The following is a 17,365-nucleotide window of genomic DNA, read 5'->3' as shown; positions in this document are numbered from 1 at the left end:
TTTAAAAAGCAGCAGTAAATAAGCTCTGTGGTCTGCTCTTCACCTTGACGGCCACTGCTGGCTCTTGCAGAACGCACAGTGAGATCACAAAGCAACGGTGATAACGCCTTAGAGCGGAGCAGCTAGGTAATTGCATTATTACAGGTGACTGGAGACGTCACAACTCGACTGTAATAGGGAAATTAGAGACAATGCTGTATACAGCGTTTGCCGGCTTACATCTACTCTCCCAACACTAGTCAGTTTGGCTTTTCTAATGCCTTATTCCTACCACAAAAACCTCCTAGTAAGTCCATGGTCTTTATGTAATTTGTACATTTATAGATGAGGGCAGCACCATAAACTTTGAAGTTCTGTGCCCACTCCTTTCTTTGAGGCTCTGTGCCACTCCTTTCTTTGAATCAAAAGATATTGCACACAAAAGGGTCATTTCAATGAACACACATAGCAATTTGTGTGAGGAAAAACCCAACACAATAAGTCAGAGGGACACTAGCCTAGGGAACTGCAGATAAGGTACAGGGATCTTAACTTTCAGTTGGGAAACTACCCGCTTAACCCATTAGTATTAGTAAATTGGACCTCGCATTCCAGGCTACGAGAGGCCTGCTCTTTCTTTCTCCCAGATCAAAAGGTCAAAAAATGTGAATTACACCCTTGGTTTGTACAGGAAATATTTCCAATTTCTAACAATGGAACAGTAAAGATTTCGCCATTGTGTGCAAGCTGCTACCTACAATACAGCAACAAATAGCTGTGTCAAATCAAAAAATATTTTGCTCACATTATATGAGAAGCAGGTAGTCATAACTGAACAGCAGTGCATACAAAAACTAATGATAAAACTCCACGGCATGCCAAAGGAATAAGTTGCGTGTCCAAAGTGTCAGGTGAATTAAACATGTAGTATCGGGTCCATTAAAAAAAGTGACTTAACCGAGAACTAACCTTAAAAACTGAATGCATGTCTGCAGACTCCCACATTAATCTTGCAAATCTGTGACCAAAATAAGACACCACTGGTACGGCCAGCTACCACTGGTACAAATTCTGGTGGAGCTTCGTAATAACATTACAGCTAAACAAAGAAGCTTAAACTACATTATATAATTTAGCTTTTAAAACTAGGAAGATTTCAAACCCTCCTTACTCAGCTTCCCGTATACAAAATTCTGAAACACATTTTTCATTTTTTAAGAAATCATAAGTCTCTTTGACAACTGCTGGAGGGTAGCACACAATTCATACCACAAAATACAGAATGAAACAGTACTCATGAGTTAGGCAATTAACAGCTGTTATTTAAAAATCAAAGCAAAATTGTCAGTGAGTACTGTATAAAGCGTCATAACCAGAATTGCTTGTATGTTAGATGCCATTAAAGTACACATTTCCACAAGAGACATTAGCAGACAATTTACATGTTAAGGTTGTAAAATAATTCACCAGAGACACATATCCAACATGTTTACAAAGTAGAATACTTCTTAGAACAAATAAATCACTACAGAGCAGCTATGTATGTGGCTCAACATAGTGCAAAACGTATCACAAACAAAGGCTTTGCACAGCACGTGTAGTTGGAGCCTAGGGTTGTCTCCGTTCACCACAGGAAAAAAAACGTTGCTCTCAAAGTTAAGAAAAAAACTGAGTGTTTTGTTTATGTTACTGCAGTGAAAAACATACTGAGTTATACCCTGCAACCATCTGTGAGAAAAAGTTGAAGGTTGGGTCGAGACATTCGAGTAAACATGAAGCCATGTACTGGACGGAGATAAGTGTCTGAAACAGACGAGGGTATGCCATAAAAACGAGGGCGCCCGCTCTCGCGGAAAGACTAGGGATAAACCTTCGTTTAACTGAGTATAATCCTGTCACAGCTTAGTGCTCAGCAAAGATGCAATATGGTGGGACCACACAGTCTAGAAACGGAAACAGTTTCCGTAAGCTTTCTTTGAGACCTACTGGTTTTGCCAATGCTTTTTGTAAAATGTAAGCGACCCTTGACCCAAGGGTAGGTCGCTCCCCCTGCCGCTGCCGCTGCAGCTCCTCCAAGTTCCCGAGTTCCTGTGTTCCTGAGACCCACCTAACTGTAAGTACCCCCCTCCTCCCAGCCCCTCGCCCTGCCCCGCGCCACTCACCTTCTCTCCTGCTCCTGCTTCTTTTCCTCCTCTCTGTCTCTTCCTCCTCGCTCCCCCTCTGCAATCTTCTTCTGTGTTCTTCTGTTCTTCCCTTCTGTTCTTCTGTTCTTCCCTTCTGTTCTTCTGTGTTCTTCCGGTCTTCTGTGTTCTTCTTCTCTGTTCTTCTCTGTGCTTCTGTGTTCTTCTTCTCGGTTCTTCTGTGTTCTTCTCTGTTCTTCTCTGTTCTTCTCTGTTCTTCTCTGTTCTTCTGCTCTTCCGATCTTCTGTGCTTCTGTCTTCTGTTCTTCTGGTCTTCTGCCCTTCCGGTCTTCTGTTCTTCTGTCTTCTGTTCTTCTGTCTTCTGTTCTTCTGTCTTCTGTTCTTCTGTCTTCTGTTCTTCTGTCTTCTGTTCTCCTGTCTTCTGTTCTCCTGTCTTCTGTTCTCCTGTCTTCTGTTCTCCTGTCTTCTGTTCTCCTGTCTTCGGCTCTTCTACCTCCTCCGTCTTCTTCCCCCGAGCCTGCCCTCCTGCTCCTTCCTCATCCCCCTCCCTCACTCGCCTCCCCCTCTCTCACCCCTAGCTAACCCGTTCGCTATCTACCTCCCTCACTCCTCCTATCTTCCTATCTCTCTAGCTCCCTATCTCACTATCTAACTCCCCCACTCTCCACCTCCTCCTACCTACCTATCTGTCTATCTATCTATTTCCCTATCTATCGACTTCTCTATCTATTTCTCTATCTCTCCCCCCCTCCCGCCGCCCCCTCTACTACCTATCTCCCTATCCTCTCACTCTACCTCTCTCCCTCACCCACCTCTACAACCCCCCCTCCCCTATCTTCACAACCCTACTCCTATCTCTCTCCCTAATCTCCAAACCTCCTAACACTCACCCTCCTCCACCCTAAACCCCCTCCCCCAGCTCCTCTCACTCTACCTGTCCCCCCCTCCCTCGCGCTTTCCCGCCGCGACCTCCTGCACGCCCCCGCCCCCCAGCTCCCATTCGCCCCCAGCTGACCCCTCCCCCCCCCCTCCTACCTCTTATGGCGGCCGCTGCGCGACAGTGGTAGCGTCCCTTGACCCAAGGGTAGGTCGCTCCCCCTGCCGCTCCTCCAAGTTCCCGAGTTCCTGTGTTCCTGAGACCCACCTAACTGTAAGTACCCCCCCTCCTCCCAGCCCCTCGCCCTGCCCCGCGCCACTCACCTTCTCTCCTGCTCCTGCTTCTTTTCCTCCTCTCTGTCTCTTCCTCCTCGCTCCCCCTCTGCAATCTTCTTCTGTGTTCTTCTGTTCTTCCCTTCTGTTCTTCTGTTCTTCCCTTCTGTTCTTCTGTTCTTCCCTTCTGTTCTTCTGTGTTCTTCCGGTCTTCTGTGTTCTTCTTCTCTGTTCTTCTCTGTGCTTCTGTGTTCTTCTTCTCGGTTCTTCTCGGTTCTTCTCTGTTCTTCTCTGTTCTTCTCTGTTCTTCTGCTCTTCCGATCTTCTGTGCTTCTGTCTTCTGGTCTTCTGCCCTTCCGGTCTTCTGTTCTTCTGTCTTCTGTTCTTCTGTCTTCTGTTCTCCTGTCTTCGGCTCTTCTACCTCCTCCGTCTTCTTCCCCCGAGCCTGCCCTCCTGCTCCTTCCTCATCCCCCTCCCTCACTCGCCTCCCCCTCTCTCACCCCTAGCTAACCCGTTCGCTATCTACCTCCCTCACTCCTCCTATCTTCCTATCTCTCTAGCTCCCTATCTCACTATCTAACTCCCCCACTCTCCACCTCCTCCTACCTACCTATCTGTCTATTTCCCTATCTATCGACTTCTCTATCTATTTTCTCTATCTATTTCTCTATCTCTCCCCCCCTCCCGCCACCCCCTCTACTACCTATCTCCCTATCCTCTCACTCTACCTCTCTCCCTCACCCACCTCTACAACCCCCCCTCCCCTATCTTCACAACCCTACTCCTATCTCTCTCCCTAATCTCCAAACCTCCTAACACTCACCCTCCTCCACCCTAAACCCCCTCCCCCAGCTCCTCTCACTCTACCTGTCCCCCCCCTCCCTCGCGCTTTCCCGCCGCGACCTCCTGCACGCCCCCGCCCCCCAGCTCCCATTCGCCCCCAGCTGACCCCTCCCCCCCCCCCTCCTACCTCTTATGGCGGCCGCTGCGCGACTGCGCAGCGGGCGCGCGCAGCGGGCACGCCGCTGGCGCGCCGGAGGCGCGCCAGAGGCAAGCCCGTCTGCGCCCGTCCGCGCCTGGCCCGCGCCCAGCGCCACGACCCCTGGTCCCCAGCTCCCCCAAGCCCCGCTGATCCGCTACGACCCCACCACCCTCCACGCCCTCAACCCAGGGCGCTCCAAAACCTGCTTCCTAGCTCACCCCAAACGCACCCATGGACCCTTCGCCTGCAACTCCTGCAAACGCATCTTCCATCACGCAACTACCACGACCACAAGCCCACGCGCCATCAACCACCTCAAGTGCATCCTGGTCAACACTCGTTCCGTCCACAAGCACGCCGTTGAACTTTGGGACCTCCTGGACTCCACAGCCCCGGACGTCGCCTTCATCACGGAGACATGGATGAACGCCTCCTCTGCTCCAGACATCGCTACCGCCATCCCCGAAGGCTACAAGATCTCCAGAAAAGACCGCACCAACCAAGTAGGAGGAGGTGTCGCCATCATCTTCAAAGACTCCATCAGCGTCACCACCTCCACCGAAGACCCCCCCCTCGCCGCTGAACACCTGCATTTTCAGATTCGCACCGACCCAAGGACCACCCTCAGAGGATCCCTCGTCTACCGTCCTCCCGGACCTCGCGCCTCTTTCAGCGACGCCATCGCCGACTTCATCTCCCCGCACGCCCTCGCCTCACCGGACTACATCCTCCTAGGCGACCTCAACTTCCATCTGGAACAAAACAACGACCCCAACACCACCACCCTGCTCGACAACCTCGCCAACCTCGGCCTCAAACAACTGGTGAACACCGCCACCCACATCGCCGGACACACGCTCGACCCTATCTTCTCCGCCAGCAAACACGTCTTCTTCAGCCACACCTCTGCCCTACACTGGACCGACCACAGCTGCGTCCACTTCACATTCCGACGCGAGACCTCCCACCTCCGCACTCAACCCATCCCTCGTCGACAGTGGAACAAGATCCCTGAAGAGCAACTCTTCTCCGCTCTCGCCGCCAACCAACCCACCCTCACCACCGACCCCAACGACGCAGCTCTCAACCTCACAAACTGGATCTCCAACTGCGCTGACAACCTTGCTCCCCTCAAACGCACGCATCGACAGACCAACACCAAAAAACCTCTCTGGTTCTCTGACACCCTCAAAGAATCAAAGAAAACTTGTCGTGCCCTTGAGAAGGCCTGGCGCAAGGACCACACCGCTGACAACATGACCGCCCTCAAGAACGCTACACGCGAACACCACCACCTGATCCGCACTGCCAAAAGGAACTTTTTCACCGACAGACTAGACAAAAACAGCCACAACAGCAGAGAACTCTTCAGCATCGTCAAAGAGTTCTCCAACCCCAGCGCCAGCGCCAACGCCGTCACGCCCTCACAGGATTTGTGCGAATCCCTCGCCACTTTCTTCCATCGCAAGATCAGCGACCTCCACGACAGCTTCGGACACCAGACCCAACCATACACCACTGAACCCGCTTCCCCGGACATCACCCTCAACAACTGGACCCACATCAACACGGAAGAAACCAAATCCATCATGAACTCTATCCACTCCGGCGCCCCTTCGGACCCCTGCCCGCACTTCATCTTTAACAAAGCCGACGACATCATCGCCCCGCACCTCCAGACCGTCATCAACTCTTCTTTTTCTTCTGCTACCTTCCCCGAATGCTGGAAGCACGCTGAAGTCAACGCCCTACTAAAGAAACCTACGGCTGACCCAAGCGACCTGAAAAACTTCCGCCCCATCTCTCTTCTACCTTTCCCAGCCAAGGTAATAGAAAAGACCGTCAACAAACAGCTGACCACCTTCCTGGAAGACAACAACCTGCTCGACCCTTCACAAACCGGATTCCGAACCAACCACAGCACGGAAACCGCCCTCATCTCAGTCACAGACGACATCAGAACCCTGATGGACAACGGTGAAACAGTCGCCCTCATTCTCCTCGACCTCTCGGCTGCCTTTGACACCGTCTGTCACCGCACCCTAATCACCCGCCTACGCTCCACCGGGATCCAAGGCCAGGCCCTGGACTGGATCGCCTCCTTCCTCGCTAACCGCTCCCAAAGAGTTTACCTCCCTCCGTTTCGCTCAGAACCCACCAAGATCATCTGCGGCGTACCTCAAGGCTCATCGCTCAGCCCGACACTCTTCAATGTCTACATGAGCCCCCTCGCCGACATCGTACGCAAGCACGACATCATCATCACCTCCTACGCCGACGACACCCAACTTGTACTCTCCCTCACCAAGGACCCCGCCAGCGCCAAGACCAACCTACAAGAGGGTATGAAGGACGTCGCAGATTGGATGAGGCTCAGCCGCCTAAAGCTGAACTCTGAAAAAACGGAAGTCCTCATCCTCGGCAACACCCCGTCCGCCTGGGACGACTCCTGGTGGCCCACGGCCCTCGGCACCGCACCGACCCCCGCAGACCACGCCCGCAACCTCGGCTTCATCTTGGACCCTCTTCTCACCATGACCAAGCAAGTCAACGCCGTGTCCTCCGCCTGCTTCCTCACTCTCCGCATGCTCCGCAAGATCTTCCGCTGGATCCCCGCCGACACCAGAAAAACCGTGACCCACGCCCTTGTCACGAGTCGCCTGGACTACGGCAACACCCTCTACGCCGGGACCACCGCCAAACTCCAAAACCGCCTGCAACGCATCCAAAACGCCTCGGCCCGCCTCATCCTCGACGTACCCCGCAACAGCCACATCTCCGCACACCTGAGACACCTGCATTGGCTCCCAGTCAGCAAAAGGATCACCTTCCGTCTTCTCACCCACGCACACAAAGCCCTCCACAACAAGGGACCGGAATACCTCAACAGACGCCTCAGCTTCTACGTCCCCACCCGCCCCCTCCGCTCCGCTGGCCTCGCACTTGCTGCCGTCCCTCGCACCCGCCGCTCCACGGCGGGTGGGAGATCTTTCTCCTTCCTGGCGGCCAAGACCTGGAACTCCCTCCCCACCAGCCTCAGGACCACCCAGGACCACTCCGCTTTCCGGAGACTCCTAAAGACTTGGCTGTTCGAGCAGCGATAACCCCCCCTTTCCCCCCTAGCGCCTTGAGACCCGCACGGGTGAGTAGCGCGCTTTATAAATGCTAATGATTTGATTTGATTTGATATCAGCAAAGCTGTATAGTATCAGCCAAAAGAACCTAAACACACAATGAAACGGGCTCTGATGGCAGCCACATCATTTCGTAGGCGCTTCAATGCTTGCTAACATGTGCACCCATGTATCACCTTACATGCGTGCACCAAGAAATGACACAGATTCCAATTGCTTTTATTCCAAGAAAGATAGGTAACAAAAAGGAATGAATTTCAAGTAGAGGAAAAGTGATTTTTAAAAGGTTGAGGGGCCAGCAGCAATTGGTGTCATATTCTGTAAAAAAAAAAAAAAAATGTTTTAAATAAATACAGACCACGGGGCACAACAGAGGTGCTGTTGGGGTGGGAAGGGGGGGGGGGGGGTAAGACAGCACACGAAGGAAAGAGAGAGCAACAGAGGTGGTGGAAAGCAACACATATTGTGGGAGAGGAAATTTAGTAGAGAAGAAGCAGACGAGAGAGAGAGCCTGGAAAAAACATGCACTATCACAGAATGGTTAGCAAAAAAAGTAATTCCTAAAAGTGAGCAGTGGAAGGATACTCATCTGGCGCCTTTTGGGGGCACAGCCCCTGAAAAACCAGTTCTGCAGCACATTTTCCCCATCTGGGGAAGATGCCAGCCTGTCTCCATCAAAAAAGGAAAAGGCAGACTACAGTGACACACGCCACTGCCTATGATAGGTGGCTGTCCCTTTGATGCTTGGCCATCTGTGGCTATGGCTCTCAGTGCATCCTGTTAGGTCACACCTCCTCCCACCAGCAGGCCCTTTGTTCCCTTCCAGGGTGAGCCTTTAACACCTCCTGGTGGGAGGGCTGCACAATGTCTAAGGTGACCACTGCTGTAGTTAATCAGAAATGGCTACTAGAAACTTTGAAGCGAGAAAATGGTGACTTTCTAAAGTCACCTTTACATTAATAGTTACTTTATATCCAACTTCAGAAATACTTCAGATTCAATGTAACAAATAACTTGATACATAAACAACAAAAGGAAGTTTTCACGGACCTGTAAAATATAAAATAAACATGTATTTCTTTTTTGTATCTTGCACCCTGCCTAATAGGCATGCTAAGGCCCACTGTCTTAGGGGATGACATAAATATTAAAAAGAAGATCAAGGCTTGGCAAAAAGGTAGAGTCATGTTTTCACTTTGGCACTCTAACGGTGGCACAATAAGTACTGCACTCCGCTAGTGCCATTTAACTTACAGGGCCCAGGGTACCCAGAGTACCATATGTTAGGGACTTATAGGCAAGGGAAATTTGTCAATCATGGATTAAACAATTGTACATACACCTTGAAAGGACTGAGAACATGCCCTGGGGCCTGTTCCACAGGGCCCAATGCAATTCAGAGATGAAAAGCCAGCAGCATCAGTCCAAAATTTGTGGGAATGATCATACAAAAAGAAGCATTTCCTTTCATACCCCCTCCAGATGAAAGGTGATGAGAAACTGAGCTATCCCCTGGTAGTTCTCAACCTCTAATTGGATAAACCTTTAAAGGTCATACGCACTAGCATGGCAGTCCCTCCTCTGTTTTCAAATGTAAAGTCCATTCCCTGTAGGAAGGTTGACCACCTCAACAGTTTGAGGTTCTCCCCTCTCGTCTGCATGAGCCATATGAGATACCTGTGGTCAGTGTGAACCCTGAAGTGAGTCCCAAACAGGGGCGGTATAAGATTCTTCTGGGAGCAGACCACAGCATAGGCTTACCTCTCAGTGGCTGCTCTCTGGTGAAGAGTTGACTAGTAATAAAGGTGATTGTTTGATCCTGGCCCTCTGCCAACACTGCTCCAATCCCATGTTCTGAAGTATTTTTCTGGACAAAAAGCTCTCAGCTACAGTCTTTTGCTTTTAGAACAGGTTTTGAGCAGATTGCGTCATTCAGAGTGTCAAGGCCTTCCTACTCTCTTCAGTCCAAATAACTTTCTTGGGCTGCTTCTTGGTGATACATTCTGTCAAGGGGCTACAACAGAGGCATACCCTTTTGCAAACATGCTGTAGTTTCCAGTCAAGCCAAGAAAGGTTCTGACCTGAGTTTGTGTTTTGGGAGATTCCAAGGTTGAATTGTCTGGATCTGGTCCTGAAGAGGCAGTGCATGCCCTCTGTCTACAAGGTGGCCCAGGTTCATGACAGTCCTTGTCTTTTTTGGCACTTGTTTGTTTTAACAGTCAGGCCTATCTGTTGCAGTATCAGAAGCACTTCCTTAAGATGGGTCAGGTCATCCTGCCAGGTGGAGCTAAAGACAGCAATATCGTCCAGATATGCTGCACTAGAAGCTTCCAGCCCAATCAGGAGCCCCTTCACCAATGTATGGAAAGTGGCAAAGGCATTCTTTAAGCCAAAGGTCATCACTTTAAACTGAAAGTGGCAATTGGGGCTGGGGAACGCAGATCTCTCCTTGGCTCCACCTGTTGTGGTAATCTGACAATACCCTGAAATGAGGTCAAAGGTACTCAGATATTTGGAAGTCCCTAGCTGGTCTATGAGCTCATCAGCTCTGGGGTGAGCAGTACTTAGTTTGAGCCAGTGGTTGCCTTTAGGGGCTGAGGACAGAGGATCCATCTTGCAAGGCAAAAGCTGCGCCCCGCAAGCTGCACAGGGATGGAGTGTTTTTCAAAGTATGCTGGAATCAGAAGAACCCTGTGTGGTGTCTTTGTCATCTCGTAGGGGGATGTGAAGCTAAAGTAGCAGCTGAGGGTGGAGTAGCGAAGGTAAAGAGACAGGCAAGGCCATCAGCTGTTTGCATAAGCATATATATGTTGTGATTCCACTCCTATGCAGACTGTCACTGGGACCAGCTGTAGCAGTGACCTCTACATAGAACAGTCATTCTAGAGTGCCTGAGCACCAATATGGAATTTATGCAGAAGAGAAATCTTGGCTGCAGGTTGTGAAAACGTACAGAAATCAACACTGTAGCACTTTGAAGCTATCAGCCATTGGGGCAGGGGGGATGCGAGGGAAATGCAGATGAGAGAAAAAGCAACATGGAGTCTAGGAAGGGTTTTTTACATGAGAGAGAAAAAACACAAGGAAGAAAGCAACATGGGTGTGAGGGGGGGGTTGAATCACACAGACGGGAAGAGTGTAGGGGATGACTGCAAAGCATACAGTGGAAACAGCTTGAAAATATGGGCACTCTCATGGAGCACTTAAGCAAAACGAAAAGAAAAAAACAGCTTCCTAAAAGCAGGCAGTGGAAGCACGGAAGCCAGACAATTAAAGAGATGGTAAAGGGGCCATGTTCCATGGGAGGGAAAAACAAGACTGGCAAGCTGGGACATAAATAAGAAGCAGGCAAATTAGAGTGACAGTGAAGCCAACCAATCGTAAGCAATGGGCAGGCTGCAAGCCCCTGTATATTCTTGGTAAGCCCGAATGTGTGTTTCGCAACCAGACAGCTTTTATGTCTGGTAGGATCGACCTAATGAAAGCACCAAGGTTGAAGAAGTGTAATCAACCGAGGGATGTATACTAAGAAGAAGGTGACTGAAAAACAGTTAAAGCGCAATAAGAGAAAAACTCGCCAATGTAACACTGATTCCCATCATTCAAAACTGAAGCACATCTTCAGATTGACTGTCTCATCCCAAGAGCCAGAAAGGAGTGATGGCTCAAGACAGTGCACAGAACACTGAACCCTAGGGCGTGGATGGATCCAACAGGTCAATATAAGGTAAGCACATACCCATCTTGGGTGTATTTATTTATAAAAACAGGAAACAGGTCTTTTGATAAACTGCCCATGCTGTCACCAAGCCTTCCAGATCAATGCCTGTTCAGACAGACAGCAATGAGAGTGTAGTAAAAAAACATAGTATTTACTTTACATGTTGCGGGCTCTGCAACCATTCCAGTCCTCTTTCCTCTTACCCTTCAATTTTGATTTGCAATAACCCTCATCTTCACTGAAAAGGAAGAAAGCCCTTCTCTACAGTTTTGCATGGAAATAATGTAACTATTCCCTCAGAAGCAGGATTTTTTGCACACAGATGAGGATTTCACTTTCCCCATGCTCTTATTCCAGTATTTTTTTAAATAAGCACTAACATCTGCAGAACTTTGATACCTTATTTCTATAACTTATAAAAAACACCATTATTTGTAATACAAACGTTACTGTAGACAGCTGCTTAAATATCGCTCCAAACTCCCAACAGGCACTGAAGGGTGACTGTTCAGTTTCTTGGTGTAATTAACGGGGAATGCTAGCTGGAAATCTATTTTGCACGTACAGAAACAACAAATTATAAAAAAATAAATTGGATGAATACAGACGTCAATATTTTAAAAAAGCACACCATCTCAAAAACGTCAACCTTAATTGTGACCCACTACAAGTTATTCATGAAACTAAGTTCTGGCTACTTAAAACATCACTCTTTCATTCTTAACAACACATAGGTACCACAATAGAGTAAAATGCTAGAGCAGGGAACTTTGAGTTTTCGTTCTGAAGAAAACGGTTACATTCCAGGCCCAAAATGGTAAATAATCATGACTCATCTTCAAATTGTAATAAAAAAATCCTTTGCAGGCCATTGGTGATCGCTTGATGCATCACAATTCAATTGAGCCGAGCCCATGCATCCGGTCACTGACGGCATATCATGCAAAAAAAAGCCAGACTGATTATCTGAAATGTCAATATTAAACTGTGACAAAACTAATGACTTACTACTAAATCTATTTAATAGAAAATCTATGATTCTCACATAGTTTAATTAAAAGATGTCCGCATTTTTTGGGATCACCAGAGGACATTTGTGACCTACACTACACCCACGTAACATTCAGCAAAGCTTTCTAACATGATGGGAGAGAAGTTACAAGCAAATTTCAGTTCTTCCGATTTACAATACATTTTAGCCCAAAAGGCAAATAGTGCTTTACAATTCAAATATTCAACCTTTAGAACTCGTATCCAACCAACATCTGATCCAGGCCAAATCGCCTGGATTTCAGGAACTACACGAAATGAATCTCTTCTAACTTCTGTGGCACAGACTCTTTAAGGAATGCAGAATACAGGGTATTGTACTATGGCATACAACTATTCCACAGTCAAATAAAAAAGGGGCATCCCTGTTATGGATTATGGTTCCTGGGCCAGACACAACAACCAAAACTGAAAGAAAACCCCAGGCAACCCCGGAAATATTAAAGGCATTCCAACAATGCTCCTAGATGAAAAAACTGTATAAAATTTCCATCCACAAACGCCTATACTCACAATACACATTTGCACACTATTCTCTCCATACAATCCTACCATCCAATAAGACTATTTGACTCCTCACTCCCAGAAACATTCTGCCACCAAAATATGAATGCAGCACGTAATTTATCAATAAACGGAGAGATAGGAAGGGATAATGGTCCAGTGTATATCCTCCCGAAGTAGATACTATAATACAAACTAATACACTGTTCCAAAAGCAGAATCAAGAGTAAAAGGATACAGAGAAGTCCTAAACTTTAGGAGCAAGAAACCTCACACACCCAGCTGGGTGTCATGCTTCATCATCGGCGTTGCTCCTCGTCAGAACGGCACTGCAATGTCTGACGGGCACCCACCAAAGTGGGGCTCTTTGCCAGAGATCTTTTCTCAAGAGTGAGTTTGGAAGAAAAGGAAATAAGGAGAGTCACACTAAAGGATAAAATTGGCTCACAATCCCAAACCAAGAGAAAAATGTATTAATCCAAACGGGGGTTGAGGCCAAGATTAAAAACAATCAAGAAAGTGACACAGAGACAATGGTCTGACACTCTATCCAAAACGTATCGAGAAAAAAAAAAGGGGGGGGGGGGGGAAGAACTACCATCCAGCCCTAGCAAAGGGTCAACATGTTTCGTGTCTTTAAGGTCCAACAGGATCCAACGACGCTTCTCGTTTCTCGTTTATCATCACACCTTAAACCTGACCATTATCACTGTACTGGGCCCCAGTCTTAGATATTCCAAATACCAAAAACACACAGGACATAGAGATAACTTTTTCAAAATGTTTGATGGTATAGAACTGGTTTCACGGCCTGGAATGGTATCTGTGCCAGAGAAGGCTTCAAATAATGTAAATGCATGCAACCGTTAGCCTAACACGCAGTTAGCAATACTGCACAAACTGGAGCAGAACATGATTTTCTAAACTGATAAAAGTGGGCACTTCCAAAGAGTATCCCAAACATAAATGCACTAGATAGCCTCAGACCAATTTAGTGTGCCCCACAAACTTTGCTGCCCCACCCACCTTCCGATTCATAACCCAGAAATTGCTGGCCTTGCCCTGCCCATAACTGTTCATAATTTATATCCCTATTACGAAGTAAAGACGTTCACATGTATATGTCATACATGACCAGAGACCCGTTTCAGGCGGGAGACTCCGGATTTTTAAAGCCAAAAGTGACTTTATTTTAGCTTTCTCAGCCTAAAATTGCCTCTCTGTCAATGCAAGACAAATGAAATTTAAATACCCCCGTCTATTTTTCCACAATCTCCCTCTTTCATGTATATAAATGTGGCATGTATGAGATGTGGCTTTGGGTTGGTTTATTAAGGTAAGTTCCATTAAATAGCACCCGACAAGGAGCATGTTGCTACAAACTAATCCTAAACTCTTTGAGCTTCTCCAACTGACTGGTGGAATCTACTGCACATCCGGATTCTACATTACATCACTGACAGCAGACACTAGATACACAGCTTACAAGACAGGATATAACACTCATCTTTATGTATGTATGCACAAAAATGTAAGTAAACGTTTTAGTACTAATAGCCATAATACGGTCTATTTTCCACTGTTCCCCAACCACTGTTGTAGCTGACCAGTGACTTATTACCACGACTAATACTCGGTACTGGCTTTGTAGATAACAAGAAGTTACGTGCTGCGTTTTGTGAGTCCATGAAAACAAGTGAATTAAGCTACAAGTCCCAGAGTGCAATACGTTCTGGGTTAAAAAAATAAATAAATAAAGACTGGTCGATGATGTCACACATGAAATAGGGTAACCTAGCAGCTATGTCTTATGGCCAGATTTTTAAGTTTGTTGCTTGTACCTGTTTCTGTAGATTCCTTAAAAATAGCTGCCAATTTGCCATGTCATTACACATTCAGCCTGTTCTGGCATTTTAGCAACCTGCCTTTTGAGACGCTTGGTTGTGCTCTTCGGTTAAAAGTAATGACTGAAACATGCACTCTTCCAAGTATTCATGGCCAAAGAGTCAGTACAAGCTGAGGGTGTCAATAACATCAAAGCAACAGTCTTTCGATTAGGCATGGTACCACCACGTAGGTATACCGAGTGGGCACAGCACTGAACACCATGCAACCAATCCAGGGATTTGTTTTAGTTACACACCATCAAGGGTGTAAGTCTAACAATTTCGACTGAAGCACAAGAAGACTACAACTTCTAGGATGCGCCGTGAGTTAAATTAAAGACTGTGACTGGATACTAGATATCAGACGTACTCAAAGTGATTTGGGGGCAATAACTGCCTCCACTTTCGCCTCTGTTGCTACCTTCCTTTTCCTCGCTTTAGGAAGTCACTGCTCTTGAGCAGGCAGCACCCTCTCCCCCCCACGCCCTTTTGCCCCTCACCATAGAAAGTCGCTGCTCTTATCCTGGTAGCCCCCGCCGCCCCCCGGCATCTCCTGAAAGCCGCTGTCGCCGCTGCAAAGGGGGCTTAGGAGCGGCCTCTTCCTACTCGGGCCTCTTGCCCCGCCGAGCCGCCCCAGGCCGGGCCTGGGGGGCGCCGACGAGGACGAGGGGGGCGACGACGGGGGGCCGCCGGACCCAGCGGGGGCCGAGGAAGAGGACATGGCGAGACGACAGCGCCGTCCACTAGCCCTGTCTGTGTCAGCGGCGGGAGAGCAATAAAGATAATCGAAAAAAAAACAATGTCTGTTGGAGTCGGGAACAATAAAGATTTAAAAGACCTTCATTGCCGCAAACATCAGGGACAATAAAGATAAAGATTACTGTGGTAAAGCTACGGTACGAGTAACCGGCGTTAAGCGCCTTAAAAAGAGAGAACACTAAAGACTACTGAAACACATTGTCTATTTAAAAATGAAACAATGAAGGTTGTGCAAACCATGTTCGTGGACGGATATAATGATAAAGTAGTTGATAAAATAGAATTCGTAGAGAGGACGGAGTAATAAAGTACATCGAAAAATGAAAACATGATGTCAGCGGTTGCCATTGCCCACGACCTGAATCTGCTAAAGAGCTAGAGTGCTACTTCGCATTCAAAATGTGCTATCCGCGGACGCCATGCTTTTGGAAGAAACACGAGTTAAAAATCAATTTGTGATGCAGGCAGAAATTGTGGCTGAAAGTATTTGTTCCGTGTTGTTAAATACTGGAGTATGGGATTTTGTGATACATGCTATATATAGTCCCACGCGTATTTAAAGTGTTTTCGACTTTGTCTCTGTAAAACCCGTTTTAAGTGTTGCATCCATGTTGTGTGTTTCAGGTGTGTTATGTAAAATGTACCACGAAGAGCTCTTGAGTTTTCCCAGTTCTTTGCCAGGGCCAAAGGTCAGGATTATGCATCACCTTTCTTCACTTTATTTCTAAACAGCTGTTGCCAAGTCATTTTTCTAACAATAACAAACACTATTTCCCGAGACCAAATTAAAAACTGAACAACAAAGCAAAAAAGAGTCCACCAATAATCTCTCTGGCTAAACTCTCTGGCTACTGTAAGTCCTTGTGTGACTTCTCCTCCTACTCACCTTTCTTCGCTGCTCAGCTAGGGTTGCCACCTTTCTTAGAAATAAATGCTGGCCATTTGGTTACATTTTGCTACTCTAGAACAGCCAAAATCTGGCAGGTGAAAAATAATTTGTGTTACATTGCCAGCATTATTTGATAAAAACTGTAACTATGCCTCTGTGCTAATACTCATTCTGAAACAAGACACCTCACATGCATTCTAAATGATTTACTCATGCACACATTTCATCAGACCTGACTCAGGTAGGAGGTTCCTGATTTTCAAAGCAAATTTGGCTTTATTTTAGCTGCCTCATGCCTAAAAATTGCCTCTGTTTCATTGTTAGTCAATGGGGATGATCCAGCATGTGGCCCTGTCTCCTTATCTGGGGTCCGATGAATCTTTCTCCTCTGTTCCAAGGAGTGAAGTGATAATTTTACCAGATTATTCAAATCAATTACAGTGCAACACAATAGTCACACATTAAACATGTATGTATGTATGTATTGGGCATTTATAAAGCGCATTCCGGCCCTCGGGCATCGAAGCGCTAACTGGGTGAGGCAGTAAAGACCTAAGCAAAGGAGCTCTTTCAAAGTGGGAAAGTAGTCGATATGCACGCTATGAATATGGAGAAGGTTGTAGTAAACTGTTAGCGTGGAAGGTTAAGTCTGAGCTTTCGCAAAGGCATATCTTATCAGTTAAATCTGATCTTACGAACCAGATCTGTATGGAGCAAGAAGAGATCGAGGGGGCATTTGTATCCTTTTTTCAGGAAATATATTCAGAAAGCTTGGTTAATTCGGAAGAGTCGGTCAGAGAATTCTTAGATAAAGCGTATCTCCCAGCTTTAGAGGAATCTGAAATGCTCCTATTGAATTGTAAGATAAATGAGGCTGAGCTTGTTGAAGGCATAAAGGCGTTGAAAAAAGGAAAGGCAGTAGGTCCAGATAATCTACCTAATGAATTATATAAGGTTTTGGGGGATGAACTTATTCCATTCTTATTAGAGTTATTTAATTCTATGTTGGTAGAAGGGGCCCACATACCTAATTCCTGGAGAGAGGCGATCATTTGTTTATTGTTAAAGCCAGGTAAGGACTCAACGTCTTGTTCATCCTATAGGCCCATCTCCTTGTTGAATGCGGATTACAAACTTTATACAGGGATTTTAGCTAGGAGATTGGGGAGAG

At 47.1% G+C, this 17,365-nt stretch overlaps 1 protein-coding gene across 1 annotated transcript in view; it reads right to left on the bottom strand.

The window, feature by feature from the left end:
- COP1 (COP1 E3 ubiquitin ligase) overlaps nt 1–15,330 on the bottom strand; it is a 693,430-nt gene extending 678,100 nt beyond the window's left edge. Inside the window, exon 1 of the mRNA XM_069231565.1 lies at nt 15,047–15,330. Coding sequence (XP_069087666.1) covers nt 15,047–15,267 — 221 coding nt within the window. The 5' untranslated portion in view covers nt 15,268–15,330. The remainder of the gene's footprint in view (nt 1–15,046) is intronic.
- Nucleotides 15,331–17,365: the final 2,035 nt, after the last annotated feature.

Source organism: Pleurodeles waltl, chromosome 4_2 (assembly GCF_031143425.1).
Source record: "Pleurodeles waltl isolate 20211129_DDA chromosome 4_2, aPleWal1.hap1.20221129, whole genome shotgun sequence".
In the NCBI taxonomy this organism is placed as follows: Eukaryota; Metazoa; Chordata; class Amphibia; order Caudata; family Salamandridae; genus Pleurodeles; species Pleurodeles waltl.
The sequence above is the reverse complement of the archived record's forward strand: the minus strand, read 5'-3'. Positions and strand labels throughout refer to the sequence as shown.